This window comes from Passer montanus, unplaced genomic scaffold, assembly GCF_014805655.1.
Source record: "Passer montanus isolate IOZ18808 unplaced genomic scaffold, ASM1480565v1 scaffold11, whole genome shotgun sequence".
Lineage (NCBI taxonomy): Eukaryota > Metazoa > Chordata > Aves > Passeriformes > Passeridae > Passer > Passer montanus.
This window is the reverse complement of record NW_024357613.1, coordinates 2695323-2714356: the sequence shown is the minus strand read 5'-3', so window position 1 is coordinate 2714356 and position 19034 is coordinate 2695323. Positions and strand designations below refer to the sequence as shown.

The window sequence follows — 19034 nt, the reverse complement described above, 5'->3', positions numbered from 1 at the left end:
GACACTCCACACTCAAGGTCAAGACTGACAAAACATTTGAAGTGCATTTTCACTTTTATTTCAAAACTTTAGACAAGTTACTTTAGTATATAAATTCAATTTTTTCCTCTTACAGAATATAAAGATAATTCCCTCATTACTTCAGTATAAAGTGTTTTACAAGCTTGAAGACAATTGCATAAGTGTTTCTCATACAGGATATCAGAAATAAAGCAGTCTTTCTACAGACATTCAGACAGGTGACTACCTCAGAAACAGCATAGCAGTTTAGTCAAATACAAGTGAACACGTGACACTACAGTTGTGAAAGTTCAAGTAAGGCCAAGTCAGTAAACATTGTTAATTCATTGCAAATAATAGTGGAAAGGTTTGTGAGACATTGCAAGGGGTGGATGGTTTCATAGTATAATACTCTTAAATCAAGGATTCAGAGGGATTTAGCTAGAAGACAAGTGAGTTCATAAATGCTATAAAGCATATGCAAAGACCAAGCAGTGTACTGGTGTTAGTGGAGACTTCGTGCCTGTTCATCCTCAGCATGCTAAGACAAACTACAACCTCTTAAAACCAAGCATAAGAACCACTAATATTTGAGGAGATGCTCTTAAAATTCAAGTATGTCTTATTTTGGATGGTGTGTAGTTTTTATCTATTACTTCATCTTGTAAGAACATGTGAAGACAACGCTCGTTCTGTGCCAGTGGGTGGCCTGCAACCCTGGAGAGAAAAAAAACCAAGCATTAGTGTGACCCAATTGAGCCTACTTGCAGTTATCCTGCAGATCAAGGTTTTGTATCAATAACCTGTGTTCTGCACTTAGGCAAAGATCCCATTTTCACTTCACTGTTGACAACTAGAATGCTGTCCAGTTGCAAGATTTATCACGCTTCCCCAGATGAAGTCAGTCCATGGGAACCCTGAGCTACCTCTGATCCCTTGGAAGCATGTTACATCATCTGTCACCTGCAATTGATGGGACTATCCAAGTAAGTGCTCATTCCAGCATTAGGAAATCTAGAGCTAAGAAAGGCATGAGGATTTTTTTGAAAAAGGTATTAACACCTTTGCCATTTAGAAGGGGACACCCTTCTAAAGGCCACTTATCCCCTCTGTTTTCAGTGCCCCTGAGCAGCAGCTCGCTGCAGCAGAGCTGAAGCCTGGCTCCAGCAGGGGGTGCAAAGGCTTTCCCAAGGCTCGGGCACTGCTCCAGACAGAGACTGGACCCTAACCAATGTCCTGGCCTGTATGGGCAGCACTGCACTCAGCCAGGGGCTACTGGCTCTTCTGCTCATTGCACATGTGGTTGCATGCAAACACAGGAGACAGAGCTTGTCTGTTCTAGGGGACACCAGCATCTCCACTGTAGATTTAATTTAAGATGAAAAAACATCCTTTTAGCAGTAAAGGAGCTGAAATTGAATTAGGAGACACTCACAAACCTCAAAGAAAATCAAAGGGACTGCACTTGAACCCTTAAAATACCATGTAGACTTCTGTGCAGGTAAAAATCCAAAAGAATCAGATAGCTGAAAGTTCATAATTTATGGACACAAATGCCTAATGCAGTTTGGTTTGAAAAAAACTACATCCAGTTGGTCAATCAAGACAGACTTCTTTCTTAGGAGAGAAAGTCCACTGTTAAGTCCTCTCCTCACTGTCCCAAGGGCAGCTTGTGTAAGCCTTGTGGCCTGCGTATCTGTCAGAACATTTCTACCCATAATGGAAGGCATCTGTTGAACACATGCAAAACATATTCAGCTCCAGTGGTTCAGCGCCACTTCCAAGCAGTTCTGTGCATCTTCTCCAAATTTATCTATTACTGTTTATTTCACAACAGAACATACTCCATTCTCACGACTCACTTGTCATTGAGGGCAATCTATAATGAGGAAGCTAAGCTCTCCTATTCAGTAATGATGGATTATTTCAAGAGCAGTTGTAAAAATATATCCATCTTGGCAGGTTCTAGAAGAAGGCCAGCAATCTCAAGAACTAGTTCATAAGGATGACAGCTTAGAGTAACTAGTTTGAGTTTCTTACCCCATCAGAATGAAGTTACTGATGTTAAACTTGAAGGAAAAGATATATAGGAGAGGATGAGGCAGCAGCAAATTTCTTCTTCCTTTCAGGAAGGCTTGAAAATTGGTGGCTGAATTGCAAGACTAGATCTGATCCCTGATTCAGCTCTCGGTTTCACAGGAATGCCTCACTCTGCATTGGCTTTCCCTCAATAGTTTTCACTAAGGTGACCCTTATATGTAGCAGCTACTACTTCAAGAATTTTTATATATCTCAGTCAGGTTGAGGCAGACAAGAGTGTTGAGACATAACCACCCTTGTGAATGTCACTGTATGTAATACTGATGGTGGTGCCAGCAAATTGGCCCAAGAGAACTGACTCAACTTGCACTGTTGTGATTCAGATTTTACATCTAGATGGAGAAAGCTTCTCAACAAGATCCATCTCACACTCCTAAATATTAAGAACTAGCATTGGTGTACCAAGATTTTTTTTTGTTCCAGTGGTATCAGTTATCTGAGGGACTCTTTAATTCCCAAAGCAAAGATCAGCTTTGATTATGCAATAATGTCAATGTACTATGCAAAGGACCTTCAGGTATAAGTTCACTACTGCCCAGAGTACTTGGCAGAAGCCTTAAAGCTTGTACATGGTTCAAAACTTCGGTAGAATTTACTTAATGAGTTGATCATGCCATAGGAATACATGGATGAGTTTAATTGCTATGATTTGTGCCTGGAAAGCTTTATTCCAGATGTACTCAACTCTGCCATTACACCAGTATCTACATTAATCTCCGTTTATGTTTCAAGAAGGAAAAATTAACCAAGAAGTTTTACACTTCCACAAAATCAATCTATTACTTGCAGCAGGACTGAAAAATGAATACTGATAAACTGGCCATTCCATTTCTGTCAGCTATACAGAGTTTTTCAGAGCGACAGGGTAGGACGACTGTTTTACATCAGCTGCTTCAGAATACCAATAGTCCTCTTCCACGCATATTGTTAGACTCAGCATACAAAACTTTCAGCAAGTGCACTTTTGCTCCACTTAAGATAGAGTTCCATGTCTGCATGGGTAAAGTTGTACTTTACAGCAATGACTGCCTTGATTTTACAGCAAACCCAAGCGTATTCCATTTTACTACTGGATGCCTTGGAAGTTCACTCCACTTGTCTTTGAACCGCAAAAAGAGCAGTCTGAAGCATTTTACCAGTTCAGAACCATTCTAAAATGAGTTAAGAAGCAACTATGTGAAGAAAAATTGCATAGATTTCATATGGTCACACTTACTTATACAGGACAATTTGTACATATTTAGTAAACTCGTCACTTGCACCTCCAAGACACATGCCTGAACTAACAGTAACTGACAAGTACATTTTCCTAAGTTCTGGCACAACTCACAGGCATTCTCTGTTCCTGTTAAACTGCATTACTACTTGAACAAGGTTAGAATGCCAGGGAAACTGACAGGCTTGAACTCCCTGAGGGAGCAGTCCCAAATCCAGTTGGTCTGAACAGCATTAACCAGAAGAGCTGGTTAATTGATAACATTGCTTACCCACTGTTTGGATCTACACTGTTAAAGAGATTAAACCAGCTAATCAGGTCAGTGTACAGACAGTGGTTAGTAGTGTCAGATGGTGGAAAAAGAATCATGAGACTTTGTTACTATAATTTCTGTTCACCCTTTGAAAGGCAGGGACAAGATCTACAGTGACTATTTCAAAGTATATGTGTGCATATTTCAAGTAGTGTTTTTACTTCAGAATCTTCAGAAAGATTCTCAAGATGATTAGAGAAAATATGCATCATCACACAAAGTGATAATACCTCACATCTGCAATCAAAGTAAACTGCTGTAAGTCCACTGTAAACTCTACTGTGCACCCAGTTGGAAGATATCTTTCCAGAAATTATGAAGTAGAATTATTCCGAACACTATAATTTTAGTAGCAATTTGCATAAATTAACAACACTAACAATCATTTCAGCTGTTCAGGTAAGCACTAAGATACTCAAACCTAACATGGGATAAGTAACGTTAGTACGTCCTACTACAAGATTACGTGAAAATTAATATTCTGAACCTAGTGCAGTTACCATCCTTAGGAGCATTAGTAGCTTCAATTCAGTTTTCCAGGGCTGAGCTCCAGGTTTGTCTCTAAATAACTAGATCCAACACTTACTTGTTTATGAATTGTTCAAGAGCCTGTTTCCTTTCCTCTATAAAGGAATCATCAAATATACCATCATCTCCTCGGAAGGGGAGCTGGCGGAGAAGAGCTTTTCCTGGTAGAGGTGGTACCACAACCTGAAAGATTTACAGAAGTGTCCTTAAGTGCAGCCTGTAAGCAGGTTCATCCACCTCTTCCTCCTAGAAGACCCAACTCACCAGTCACACTCCTAGTGAAGCAATAAAACATGAGCAGAGAAGAACAGTACTTGCCCATACAGGTAAGCTGAAATCAAGTAGCTTATCTCTGAATTAAAAACTCAAAATTATTAAAACAAAAAGCCTCTGGCATTGCAGCACTGAGGCTTGATAAAAAGACTGGTACACTGGTTTATTTCTGGGCATTTTCAACCACAGTATCTGCTTTATATGATACATGCTTTATAACACAATGAAAACATTTCAGCATCGTAACTCTTTGTATTTCTATGAAGACTTGCATTTACTTTTCACTTCACTCACCTTGCTTTCTCTTTCTAGTTCATTCCTTAGCCATTCAAAGTCACTATATCTTCTTCTGACTGTAGACTCTTTCAGTTTGAAGATAGGTAGATTTGTCTGAAAACAAGAACACAAGCAGATTAGAAGGTTTGATAAGAAGAAGGAAGAACCAAGCTGTTAAGTTACTCAGGAGTTCACTTAAGCAACAATAGCAGTACTGAGAAATATTCAAAATACAGAAATAGAAATAAGGCTCTAAGCTAGGTGAGTAAGCTGTGCTTCGAACTGCACAGCTATGAGCCTCATTTGTATGGTATCCCAATTACTGGTATTTTGTCATGGTATCACCAAGCAGAATATCTGATCTGCTGGCCACTTGAGGTGTTTCTAAGGTTGCAGAAGCATCTGCTGTTCTCACTGTCTCAGGAGCTGGATTCCCAATATATACAAAATTGGAGGTGGGAAGGGGGAAGAAATTCTTATTTCACACAAGTTTCTCTTACTGCACTCAAAGGAATGTTTCAGATATCAGCACAGGACTTTAACCAAATTTCCTGTACTTTTCTACTCCCTGATACAACTTGGCCTCCAGCATCTTCAAAAGCAAAACCTGTAAGTCTTACAGTGAATCCATTCAGGACTGATGAAGATTTGATAGCACAAGCTGCCAACTTTGGGTAGCTACAGAAAAACCAACAAGGCTGAGATGCATTACAGCATTCAGTGCTGAGGAGATCAGAGTGTTCGACTACAGAGTTAAACCAAGCAGAGCATGACTAGGGAGAGATTTGCTGAACAAGGCTAGGAGGCAGCAACCAAACCTAGCAACCTTGAAAGGGACATCACATGGGAACAAGGTTATAATCCTGCACAAGACCATATTAAATACACAGGCACTCTGCTACAAGTCCTTATACTAACCTGTGTGAGAGCCTGCATTACTTCTGTTCATTCTTGGGGTGCAGTATTATCCCACTTTTGCAATCCAACTTGTACATTATTTTAAAAGTAGACACTGAGAGAATCCTGTCCTAATGACATCCTGGCTAGAACACTACAAGACTGTGTCTAGGAGTTATGACCTCCTACAAGTGAGAGCATGAGCCTGTAATTACCATACACAACCAGAAGTCACAGAATAATGCTTACTCTTGTCAGACTACAAATTCACCAACAGTCTTTGTATACTTTTAAAGAAGCCTCTTGAGGAGCACCCCAGGAAGCTGATGTTCACTTGGGACTACACTCACCTCCAGCATTCCTGATGGCAGATGCACAGTAGTCATTCTTAGCTATTGCCTTTTACTTTTTGTTGTTCTGGTTTTTATCTTGTAGGCCACCTAACTCAGGATCTGGTCACTGTTTGAGTAGATACTCCTGTGCAATATCATTTGTAGCATGTTATGCTTAAGCTATCACTAGGGAATACTTTTGGCTGCTCAAAACAGGTTTAATTGCAGATATATTTTCCTGCACTAGGCAGGTCCATGACTGTGGGTCATTGTATTGCTGCCAGCCAGTACTGGCTGTCACACAATAGTACTTGATAAGTTAGTTGTGTACTTTCACATTATGCAATTATTAGTTATGTATATTACTATTTCATAATTATTAGTAATCATTAGTAATAATTATCATTATGTAAATTATTAGTTCATAATTTACATGTGATAAAGTTTAGAACAATATTTTGTTATAGTATCTTATTACTAAATGTTTAAAAGCATTCAAGCTCTCTTTCCCAGGTAAAATATTGTTGACTGTGCTAGTGACTAATAATAAAATTGCATTTAAGACTTATGCCAGATGTCAGGCTTTCTAAATAAACACTCTTGTCTTGATGGTAAGAATACTCTCCTCAATAGTGAATACAGCTAAGTTCCCCAGAATGCATGAAGGAGATTCCCAGAAGTTAAGTACTGGAATATTCTCCTCTGATTTCAGCTATTGTTTTTTTTTAACCAAGTTCACCATTACACAGTACAACATCAACTCTTTGTCAGTGTCTCAGGTGGAAAGTCCTTTAAAATATTTAACATATAGATTCTCACCGGCAGAAAATACTAATTTCTCCTCTCAAGTTACTAAAAAAAGGGATTAGAACTGGATAAAAGCAGCTAAAAACATAAGCTCCCAGGTCTTCAGGAACTCTTTTCATGCTTCTGGGCATGAAGTCTATAAAGTTAATCTCCAAACAACATATCAGGCTTACAGGTACAATGCGGAGGTAGAAGTGCCAATTGAGCTCACTTTACCTTCTACATTCCCTTTTCAACTTTTGACATGCTAGCACAGCTAGCAGGTTAGAGAAAAGGACAGAGTTCTTTGCTTTCCCTGTGAGTTGAAAAATCTTCTCTAATTTTGAGCATAAGTACCATAATTATTCAGACTGAAAAGTATGCCAAAACACATCAACCAAATTAAGTGTCTTGCAAGGCACAACTTGACAATGATATTCTAAAACAAAGTACAGGTTTGCTTGGTCTGGATATGAACTAGAGCTATCTACTGAGATCAATTTCTAAACCTCAAGTATCTTTAAATCCAGAAACTGCAGCAATTCGCCCTCCCCTAGAAGTAAGTACTGAAACAGCAGTGTTCCTAAGGATCTATTTAAAAATGCAATTTGAGAGTCCTGTTTTATAGTGCTTAACCTATTTACACCTTAGGTCCCTATTTTTAATTCAGGCTATATTCACATCTGAAGTTACTGTATGGGCCTTTGTCACTAAGGATTATTGCCCTGTTTGAGCAGACCACTCTTTGCTTCAGTAGGATGGGCTTCTGCATGCCCTACCACCTCCATCTCCCATGGAAAGACAGTTTTCATTAAGCAAGCCAGACCCCTCCTGAAGCATGGGCTTTCAATGGACAAGAATTTAGTAGAAGGAGACAATCCTGAAGAGTCAACAGAAACTTTTATTTTCTGTTAATTTGTCATTTCAAGACCATGCAGGCTACAAAAATGTCTTTCTCTGCTTGACATTTTATGTCAAGTTATTCTTGTTCAGTCACTAAGGTGCCACCAGTTATTCTGAGCTCTGCCAGTGCTTTGGTTGTCTGCTAGAACAGGGACAAGAGTAAGGCCCAAAACTTGAAGTCAGGCTAATTTCATTTTTATGAGCATCTCTGCCCATGCTCATTCAGCAGTACAATGTTAACTTTTTGGCCTGCTGAGCTGCTAAATCTACTATCACAAAACTCATGACAGCACGAAACATGGCACAGCCCCTGGAGCACTGCTCATTCCTGCAGCACAATTTCTTCAGCAATTCTTTCTTCAGCTATGTAATAATTATACCATTTATTGAAAAAAAAAAATCATCAGCTTCTTAGTCCAAAATCATGCTGCTTAGCAGTTTGAATGCAAGCCCTCAACCTGAAAGGATTATGCATCACCCAAGATGTTAGACAACTGTAAATCACTAGTCAGAATTGCAGACAGAGCATTGTTGCAGAAGGACAAACAAACCAGTTCTGCAGAAGTCACACACAGCCCAAAATCCAAACCCATAGAAAGTCAGGACAGATTTTGTGCAGCACTGTCTCTTTATTAGACTGTATGTGACACCATCAGGCTTTCTCTGACAACTGCCAAACAGCCTGTATTCTGCTGGGGAAGTTAACGGCCAGCCAGTACACCAGAATAAATATTGTCAAAATTGGTGCTAAGTTACATTACATAATTAAACAACAGGTGACAAACTCAGATCCTTAAGTCACTCCTGCACTTCTCCACTCAGATGCCAAACAAACTTTCTACAGTCATTTGGCTAGTGCTTGACAAACTAGAAATGGGAAGCAGTGGTTCCTTACTAACATGCTTCAGGGCAAAACCTGTGTTCCCAGTAAGCATGTTTCTTCAGCTTCATTTATTTCACTATAACATATTCAACTTTGAGCCTGACTCTAAATTCAGGAGATTCCTAGTTCACCTCAGAAGCAAAAGACAATCCTAAGACAGTGGCTTAGATAACCAGGTAACAGTCTTCCAGCTCTTAATACAGTCACTCCCCAAGCTATGCCCAGTTAGGAGCTGAAAAATTGTTTCTGTATGCAAGTGAAGAGAATTTCACAAGCAGAATGCAAGCAGTTTGAGTACTAGTCATAACTGTCCATTCAGCTTCAGATACAGCCATCAATGCAGCCATTCCGGTAAACAAATTACCTCAGATGCAGGAAGAAAACTACACTAATTTATTTGTTTATAATGAGTCTAAATTAATAAAATAATTCTAAGTATTTTTAAGTCTTAGTTTTTAGACTAGTTTATCCACTGAGTGGAAAAGTCTTGCAAATAGTCAGACTTGCTTCTAAAAATTTGTTTCTAGACAGAAATCAAATGCAGATAGCATTTGAGTTCCTTCAAAGACCATGCTGACACTCCACAAGATTGTATGACACTGCAGCCCAGTCCATCCCTACAACAGCGAGCTCCCCAGATGTTATTCAGCAGAGTTTGAGATAAATTTGGTTAATTTCTTCATCTGCCACCACAACACTCCTAAAAGACTGAGAATAAAGCTGCACTGCTGCCACAGCACCTACTTTGATGTCATCTTTTCAAGTAGATTATGGTAGCCTTGAGAGAACTCTATTTCCATTAAAATAGAGTGAAAGAAAGCACACAGCTCACTTTTGATAAAAGTTTGTGGCTTTGACTCTTAGAAGCTAAATTCAAGCATCTTGACTATCTCATGCAAGATGTAATCTTTGTCAAGAGCCTACACCCTTTGACTACATTTACAGTCAAAGGCAGCTCTGGGGTATCACAGTAAATAGCATTCAGGGTGGATAAAAAAAAGCATTATAATTTTCTTAACATGAGAAACTGGCTCCAGCAGTCTGCTGTTATTGCAGAAACCTTGCCAGTGGTTTGTTTCCTTCCCGACTCTACATAAGCAGCCACCTCTCAATTTCCTACAATTATAAAAAGCAAGAATGAAGGAAAACATGCTTTAAACTTCAGTTTCTAGAAGTTTAGATTTTTGCTGGGTATATTACTGAAGGAAAGCTCCTTCCCCACTGCAAAATGTCAGACTAGAGACTGTTATTTTTCTAAGTTTCAGTCCTTTTCATCAAAACAGAGTTCTATCTCCCCTTTTCTCCATTTGATGTCCAGATCTACTGAAGGTACGTCATATTAAAAAAAAAAAAAAAAGTTAAGAGAACACTGACAAATCTGACCATGCTGACTTAAACTATACCAAGAACTTTTGAGCTTCCTACTCTGCAGTACTGGAGCTATGGAGCCAGGATGTTTTCTGCCTTGAAGACAGTGAAATCCTAATAGCAACATAATGACAGAGACTATCATAACCTTTTCCAAATCCAGTGCTTTGAGTCCACAGTTGCTGTCTGAAAAATGAGCATAGGGATGCCCGTTTTTTTGCCAAAAAACATCTATCATCACCTGAACAAGTCCAACAAAACCATAAACAGCTGAATTATGGTACAGTTAAAAGACTCTAAATAGGGTGAGGCAAGAAAAAGAGATTGCTGAGTGATTCTAGACTATCATAACCTTTTCCAAATCCAGTGCTTTGAGTCCACAGTTGCTGTCTGAAAAATGAGCATAGGGATGCCCGTTTTTTTGCCAAAAAACATCTATCATCACCTGAACAAGTCCAACAAAACCATAAACAGCTGAATTATGGTATGCTACAGTTAAAAGACTCTAAATAGGGTGAGAAAAGAATAAGAGATTGCTGAGTGATTCCTTATTCTTCAGGCTCCATGCTCAGAAGCCAAAAATAAAAACTGGAGCCAGCTTTGAGGACACATTTGGATAAAGACTTTTACAACACCCAGACAGAACCAGTAACTAGATTGGGGTTAGCAAGTCAAAGCCACCTGTGAAATACCAAATATCCATTTGAAAGAGAAGGGATTGCTACTTTTACACAATTCAAGGTATAACAGCCATACGGCTCTGATTTGACCTACTGTAATGTTCTTATTCATTCCTCATTAAGAATGACTGAAAAGGCATCCCATTTGGTTGATGCTTCAGCATCATTACTGACATCTCTCAGCTACAGTCAAATGGGGATAAAAAAAATCAGTGAATTGCTGAAGTTGCTAATTTTTTATCAGAAATTAAACTTTTAATATGCTTTGTGAGCTAGAGACTGCCTAGCATACCTATAATTCAAATACACAAGAAAAAAATTAGTAAGTTAACTAGCTTAAAAGTGAGTCTACTAAGTAGCAAAAAATTCTCTTCATATTTCCAGTTTTACTGTAGCAGTAACACAACACTCCTAAGTAGCCACTGAAAGCTATAGAAAGGCTTACAACTCCTATTCATTAATCTGCAGCATATTTTAACACTTAGAGGGTCTACAGCTTAGGCCGGTAGAAATAATCTCTAATGCTTTATTTCCAGGTCTAGAGGTGGCTCTAAACCACTTAATATATAGCTTAATTCTCTTCTGGATTTTAGAATAAAGCTGCTATATGCTATCTTATAGTTATACTTTCAAATAGGCTTTGTGGCCACCACAAACTATACTGTCACATGGGAGAATCTTCTGGCGTATAACACAGATTTTTAATTGGATTATAAAGAAATAACCATAGAAAGAACATTTCATGGACCTGTATTCTGTTGGTAAAACACTTGTTTTTATACCTTGACTAGAAGGTTAGTACTTCTCCATCCTTTTTATATTAAAAGTTAGAGCAACAATGGCAACTTCAGACCCTTTACTCAGTGTTACAGCTCCATGGGGTATTTGGATTATGCACTTGTTAAAGCAGCCTCCAGAACTGCAACTTGCATTGCTTTACCAAGTGAAAAAACTTTAAATAAAATACTTCCCTTACTGTTAGAAGACATAAACCTCTGCTGCATCATTTATTTCCCCAGCTGAAAAGCAGCAGAGACCAGACTGCTCTAAAGTTCAAGCTGACACTTTTTCAGCAAGCCATCTAAAAATAAACATGTATCAAAACTCCCTGGCATCACATGCCTACCTGGACTACAGCCATCTGTCCTATAAAGATTAGTCATCGTTCCATTTGATTTGGTCTGTTCTGCACTGTACTAGAGTGCAATCCTAAAACATGACAATCAAGGGCTGCACTGTATGCACTAAAACAAAAGGAGTGCAAGTCACCAGTTAAACTAATATATTAATAAGAAGCACTATTCAGAAACTTGGTTATTTTACTTATACAGTAAGAGATACCAATGCCAAACTAGTTCAGTACCTTTGGACCAGCCCAGTATTGAACCTCTTGAACCTAGTTTAATTACAAACCTCTACAGAAAAAAAAAAAAAGCTGCTCAAGAGTAAATCCACTTTCTTTGCTTTGGAAGTTTCTCTCATCCAAGCCATTCTACTTCTCTGTCCCCCTAATCAGTGTCCTTGGAAATTCTTAGCCTTCCTGTTATCTTTTTCTGAATTACTGCTTGAAGGAACAGTTAATGTTTGTGAGGATGCAGTACCCAGGCTGTAGAACAAAAAACCAATCACCTGAATCACTGCATTTTTATTCTTTGTAAAGGAGTCTGAGAATACCTAACTGGTAGCAGTGTCTAGAATGGGTTTTAAAAGCACAATTTACTACAGTTAGCACAGACTTGCAGTGTTATGCAAGATTTGTAGTAGCAGAGAAATAGAGAATTATTGCTGATTATGCATCCGTAAACACATCCCCAGTGAGTCAGTGTTTAGTCATGACTCCACCACAAGCTTCAACTACTGAACTGTACAATGCTGAAGTCAACTGCAGGAATGGCTGATTTGATTATTTTTGTGGTGGGGGAAGAATTTGCAGCTTCAAACCCTGCCAAACATGAAGGACAGGACATTTGGAACTGTTCAAGGACAAAACATTTCAAAAACACATTCAAGAGCACCACTTTGCAAAATATGGCACAAGATAACTACTTTCTGAGCAAGTTTGACTTTCGGTTCATTTTCTGCCTTACACTGACGTGATGACAGCAGTCAGACTTCAATCAGTTAATCACAAGCCAGACCACTATAAACATGCTGAAATGTAAATATTGTATCCAAACTAGGTCTTGAAAATGGTTAAGGAGAGAACAGGATTTCAAAAGCAACTTGAGTTCAGCAGTACCCAGCTAAACTTCCCCAATCCCTTGAAACCAATACTATTCTTAATACTGCAGGCACTTCACAGCCTGTGTATTCATTTCCTTCCCCACACTGCACCTACACATTGAGCACCTCTGCAGGTCTACAGAAGTCTTTCTGCAGAAGATACAGGAAACCTGACTGGTGCCCTAAAGAGCACTAGTAGCACCCAACTATTGCATTTCAGAATGGAAGCACAGCAAGACATTCCCTTTCTACACCACAAGACAAACAACTATGGAATATCACTATGGTTTACCTTAGGGCCAGATTTAGTAATACTGATTAGAGGCAAGAGGCCACTGAACATTAAAGAACAGAGCTAAGATGACAAAGGCTTTTAGTTTGGCTTTGGTTTGACAAAAAAAGAATTCTTTAACTATTTGGACTAATAGCACCTGTAACAGGCATTTTATTGTACTTCTAACTGTCAGTTTGAATATCAATAACTCCTCTGCAAGTTCTCACTAACCATGAACAGATGATTTAACCCTTCAGTCTAGGTAACAAACCCAACCAAAATGGGCAGCACAGAAGTCACTTCTACAGAAACAAAAAACAGATGAAATAGTGTTAACAGTTTATTTCCAGATCACTGAATATTCTGAGTTTGAAGGGACCCATGAAAATCACGAAGTCCAACTCTTAAGTGAACAGCCCATATGGGGATTGAATCCACAAGCCTGGTGTCATTTAGCACCATACTCTAACCAACTGAGCTGTTCTCAGAGTTGCTAAAGGGATACTTCCCAAAATGCAGCAAGTTCCTGGATACCCATATGCTTTGTTGACAGTATTCTAACCAAAGTGCTTATCTTCTATGGCACTGCCTTTACAATGGGTGTATGGCTGTGACATGTGACATCAGCCACTGGATCAGTCAGCTTGTAAAGCTTAAGTCTTGTCTCCTTAAAGGATTTAAGGAGAACAGAATCTGCTTGAGCAAAGACCTTCCTTTTGACCCACTTATCAAGAAAACTATGTCTCAACTACAGCAGAAGACAAAAGATACCTGGAACTGGACTGAGGACTAAATACATGCTGTAGGATGCTAATATGATAATTGTAATTTGTTCTGTTTGCTTCCTGGAATTCAGAGAGAGAACTGGCTTTTAGTCCATAAATAGTAAAGGTATTCCCATGCTGTCATCCAAGAATGTTGACTTGAACAAGCCCACTGTGAAAAGGTTTAATAATAAGAAGAGAAGAGCTAATAAAGACTTATGAGAAACAGCATGCAGGGGTATTTACACTGAGAACCTGACTTTTGGTTCACATTTTTCCTCAAGAGGAAAGGGCAATTAAGTAGTTTACAATATTCCTTTAGCAGGCAGTCTAGTTGATTATGTCATTTTAAATGCTGCAAAATCACCATACTGTGATCATCTAGATACCTTCAGGTGAGATAAGTACTTTACCAAGTTTTATTTTGCTAGACAAACCACTTAGAGCTTTATACCCTGCTGCATTATTCCCAGTCTAGCTCACCCTAAGCCTTCACACAAAAAGGACACCTCAGAATGGTACAAATGCTCTGCCTGCTGCTGCTGATGGAAAGCAAATTCTCAAGTACCCTGTCAAAAACATGACCCACGCAAATTTGCTATTTTAGCCCAGCAGAATGGCATTTTCTATCATTTATTTCTGAACAAGATGTTTGACTTTCATTGCTAGGCTGCACTGTAGTGGCACGTTGCCACACTGTGTGCCTTATAGTGGTTGCTACAGTGGAAAGCTTTCTGTCATCACCTTGTCCAGCTTGCCAAGAACAGACTGTTATTCAATGCACAGGCTCAGGCTCAGAAAGTCAATACTTTGGCCAAGTGTCCATCTGTGAAGTAAGCTGCCCGGCTGGAAGTGCTGCATAGGCTCTACTTGCAGCACTCCCCTCAAGACTCCTCAAAAGCTTGTCAAAGCACCATGCAACCACCCCAACACACAGCCACCCTGCACAGAGACACTCCCTGTGGCAAACCTTCCTAAGTTCCAAAACACAACTGCCTTGCTTATGCAGTAGTGTACTGCTGAGCAGACTACCCAAAACTTTAGAGTTCCCCATCAGGCATTCCGACTTCACCAGAACTTGATGAGTACAACATTACAAGAACTAAAGCATGAAGTTGTTCCACTCGCTGCTTTCCAGACAACAGATGTGCTTCAACTGCAGTACCAGCAGAAAGCTTGCCAATAAAAGTTTTGGGGAAACTCTGCAGTATTTCACACACATATGTTTTGCAAGATACTTTTTATCAGATATCACTTCAAGAGTCAGCTAGCAAGTTCAGTCTTTCCAAAAAATCCCAAAAGTGAAGCTCTGAGATTCAGACAAAGATAGAATTACAGTGTCTGTAAACACCATGACAATGGTACAAGTGTAATTGTCTCAACACAAACTTGAATTTCAGCGTCCCCTCTGACAATGCTTCTGGCTTAGAATGCTCTCCAGCTGTAACATGAGGCTGCAGTCCTTTAGCTTTCACCAGAATTTGGCAGCAGTTAAGCCATCATTTTCTGCACATTTAACATTTTACTGCTGGTGTTACTTGAAGACACAGCTCTCCAGATATGATACAGGTAACTCACACCATCTTCTCAGGTTTGCTCTGCTGCTGCTACCAGCACAGTTGAAGGAAACTGCACATGAGCTGCTACTTTCTCTCTTTCTGTGACCACAGGTACTTGTCAAACCACAGAGGCCACTGGTGACTATTGTCAGCCACACTCCAACGAGCAGCTTACGGTACTAGGCCCATCCTTCACAAATACAATACCACAGCAATCCATGTTTGAATTCCTCTGTGCTGAAACTTGGGTATTAGCAACACGGTCCATGTTCTGCTGAGAAGTAGTTAATTGATGCAAGTTTAGACAGTGAACATAATTCTGCATGACTTGTATTACCTGCTCTGTAGCCTTCCAGCACACAGAGACATGCAACTCAAATTTACAGTTCACGAACTGTGTGCATGGCAGTGCAGAGCTGGAAAGGGAATGATCCAAGAGACAGTCCTGTATACTGGCATGCACAGATGTGAGCAAGGAGGGTGGAGGATGCAATGTTTACATAGCAGTCAGTCTGGGAGGAAGAACAGAGGAAGGTCACAGTACTATCACAGTGTACATTTGTTCAAATCATTCTTGGTCTTCATTACAACAGGAATCCAGAATTTTCTACCCCAAACACCAGGTGGGCTAAGACTAACGTGTCCCAAAACCTGTTTTTCTGCTTCCCTTTCTGATGAAGAACTTCAGCTGAGTATTTTAAAAAAATGTTAATTTTTTAATCACAGGAAGTTTGACATAATTCCCAAGGCTATATCATGGCCACATCCCTTTTGGATCATCTTCCCTGGATCCAACCATTCCAAATGCTCAGTCTCATGGAAAGAAACGTCATCAGGAACTTAAGGTGCAAATACTTTCCAGCAAGATAGAATTACATCTTTCTTCTAAGTGGATTGCTAGGGTTCTGATAAGGGCAGTGCAATGCAACACAAATCTGCAAATTCTAGTTTGACTTCACACTGAGGCCAAACATAGGCTACAAGCATTTTAGTATATTCTTCCTGCCCCATAGACACATCCTGAAACACAGAAATAGCTACTGAACGTGACAACTCATAAGCATCAGAAATAAAGAAGTATCCTTCCTGGTAGCTTTAGATTTCAGGTGATTTTTCTTTTTCAAGTAAAGTCACACCAAGCTGGGGACTTAGACCTTTAAAACCAGAAAATTCACACAAGGTTAAGTCTTGTCTGGTGAATTTTAGCGACCAAGGCAGCTGCCCTAAGCTGTATCCTTCCTTGCTGTGAAGAACACATATTACAGAGAATGTGTGCAGGGAATCAATGAAGCTCCACCTTCACTTTATTACTGACTGTAACAACTGACCAGGTTCAATCATCTATAACATAACAAAATTATCACAGAGCTCAATTGTAACAGAGCAAAGCTATACAAGGTAGCAGACTCAACCACAAAGTATAAAAAACCTCACCTGTAAGTGTCCAACATTTTCAACCCAGCTTATTTCTAGCAATGTAGACCAAAAAGGGTTCCCTGCCTCAAGGCCCTACCAGACACAGGCAAGGACTGTGCTGTAGACACTGCATTTTTTGATCATTCCTCTGGCCCCTATTATGAAACTAGAAAGGCCAGGGAACACAGTAATGACTTCACATGGCTTTTCTCAAGCTTAAAGACTACTAGCCTTTGGGGCAAGTCACTGAACACAGCCCTTCCAGCGAGGAAGGATTCTAGTGTTACTAGGAAGAAGTATTTGACACCAGCATATGGTGAGAAACAGCCCTATTTATTAGGCACTACAATTTTATTTCAGGTACAAAAAAACCAGGAAGCCCTCCTCCATCCACACACATCTTATCACTTCAGCTGGCTCTGACCTAAGCGCATGTGCCCACTAATTATTTACACCTTCTCTATGTACTTTTTGAGGCCGCTGGAAGCCTGAACTTGACCTCCTCCTCAGGGCAGATCCACCCACATTACTCCATCTCACAGAGTGGAGAGTTTGCTCTCCTCTATTTACCTGGAGACAGACAAGCAAGTGCCCACAGCACAGCGAGATTTCAGCCCGAGGACAAGCTGTACACGGCAGAGCCGAAAGAGCACTTGTGCTTTGGTTATCTGAAACGAGCCGCACCGCCTTAGGCACCAGACAGAGTTATCAACCCCAGGCCGAGGAAGGAGAGTGCACTGCGGCTCTGCCACCGCCCCCAGCTGCCGTGACACTGCTCCTGAAGGACACGGCGGCGGGAGCCCTCACGGCCACCCCGGGCGACACGAGAGCCCTCACGGCCACCCCGGCTCGCGGGCCGGCGCGGCGCCGCCTCACCTTGACGCGGATCTCGTAGGTGGTGAAGCGGCCGCGGCCCACCCCCACCGTCTGCGGGTTGCCCACGTCGATCTCCAGGAAGTTGCTGGGGGGCCCGTAGGCATCGTTGAGGTTCTGCGGCTTGCTGATCAGCCGCCGGGTGTCTGCGATCGTCTCGGCCATGGCGGAGCGGGCTCCTTCTCCCGTGAGCCAGCGACCGAGCCCCGAGCGCCGCTGCCGCTGCCACCCGCGCCGCCCGGCCGCCCGCCCTGCGCCCAGCTGACTGACCGACCGACAACGCGCACCCGCCGCCCGTAAGGCACCCTGGGTAACGTAGTTCTCGGGGGCCGCCCCGTGTGCTCATGTCTGGCGCGGCCTCTCGCCTTCTGAACTACACGTCCCGGCGGACGCTGGGAGCGCGCCGCGCTTGCCGAGAGCGCTGATTTGCCAGGCCCGCCCGCTCCTTCGGCCGGTGCGGGTGGCGGAGGCGGTGGGCTTGGGGGTGGCTCTGCTCTTCCTGCACATCCTCATTCCTCGGGGATTGAAAAGACTGGGAGCGAAATGCTGTATATGCAAGGTGTTGTGCAAAAGGAGTCAGCCCGCTGCAAACGTAGGCTGATGGAGATGCCCACCAAAAGCTTTGTGTTGAAACCGAAGTCTTAAGTCATTAACCCAAGCTGCAGTCGAGGTGACGCTGTTGTTTGTAGTAGCATTAAACCTTTTGAAACTTACTGCAATTTTAACAAATGATACACATTTAATAATAGCATTACCAACGGGGTCGGATTTTAGCTTTGCAAAGCTGAAGAGTTCTTAAAGGATAGGAAAGCAAGATAGTGTTTAGAGAGTAAGTTATTAAAATATTTGAGAGAGCAAGAGAGAGGGAGAGAAAGGGAGAAGCAGAGCTGACAGAACTGTCCCCTTCCAAGACATAAGGTCATTATTTCTCATTATCTGATTAAGTACGTAGTATGTTACGATAGAAGTATTTCTGAATGTAGTGCAGTGTTTACTTAGAACATCAGTGAACTGAATTTATATCAATCTGCTATTACTTCTAAATTTTTCTACCATCTTGGAGGACTTCAGACTTTTTTAATACCTGTTAGAAGTACCCCTCCAATAATTAAAAGCATATATAATTTTCCTTCCACCTTTTCTTATGAAAGAGTGCTAGTAATGTTCCTTTACTATCCAGGTTGAATGAGACTGTGTGAAAACTAGTGATATTTTTTCCAAAAGTCTGTGTAGGCAGTAGGTAAAATGGCAGGCTGCCCACAAATCACATCTGAGACACAAAATTAACATATGGCAAGTTTAGTTAGCTGTTGTCTGTGTTAATAAAAAGGTAATCAGAAAACAGAGATGATCCCAAAGTTCAAAATAGT

The 19034-nt window shown here is 40.8% G+C and overlaps 1 protein-coding gene across 2 annotated transcripts; it reads right to left on the bottom strand.

Annotated features, from left to right (window-relative positions):
- Positions 1-18: 18 nt before the first annotated feature.
- Positions 19-17951, bottom strand: SNX3 (sorting nexin 3). Of its 2 annotated transcripts, XM_039728444.1 has the most exons (4): positions 17668-17943; positions 4725-4820; positions 4216-4340; positions 19-717 (listed from the first exon to the last, which is right to left on the bottom strand). In XM_039728444.1, the coding sequence occupies exons 1-4, from the start codon at positions 17827-17829 to the stop codon at positions 612-614; spliced, it is 489 nt and encodes a 162-aa protein (XP_039584378.1). In that variant the 5' UTR covers positions 17830-17943; the 3' UTR covers positions 19-611. The 2 variants fall into 2 exon arrangements, with proteins under 2 accessions (XP_039584378.1, XP_039584387.1); XM_039728453.1 differs by lacking the exon at positions 4216-4340 and having other exon boundaries at positions 17668-17951.
- Between the last annotated feature and the right edge of the window lie 1083 nt (positions 17952-19034).

Excerpts from the sequence above, each read along its gene's own strand:
- SNX3 (XM_039728444.1), bottom strand. The coding sequence starts at position 17,829 with ATGGCCGAGACGATCGCAGACACCCGGCGGCTGATCAGCAAGCCGCAG. Across the intron at positions 4,821-17,667 it reads CCTACGAGATCCGCGTCAAG|ACAAATCTACCTATCTTCAA; the intron begins GTGAGGCGGCGC and ends TCTTGTTTTCAG. Across the intron at positions 718-4,215 it reads CTTGAACAATTCATAAACAA|GGTTGCAGGCCACCCACTGG; the intron begins GTAAGTGTTGGA and ends TTTTCTCTCCAG.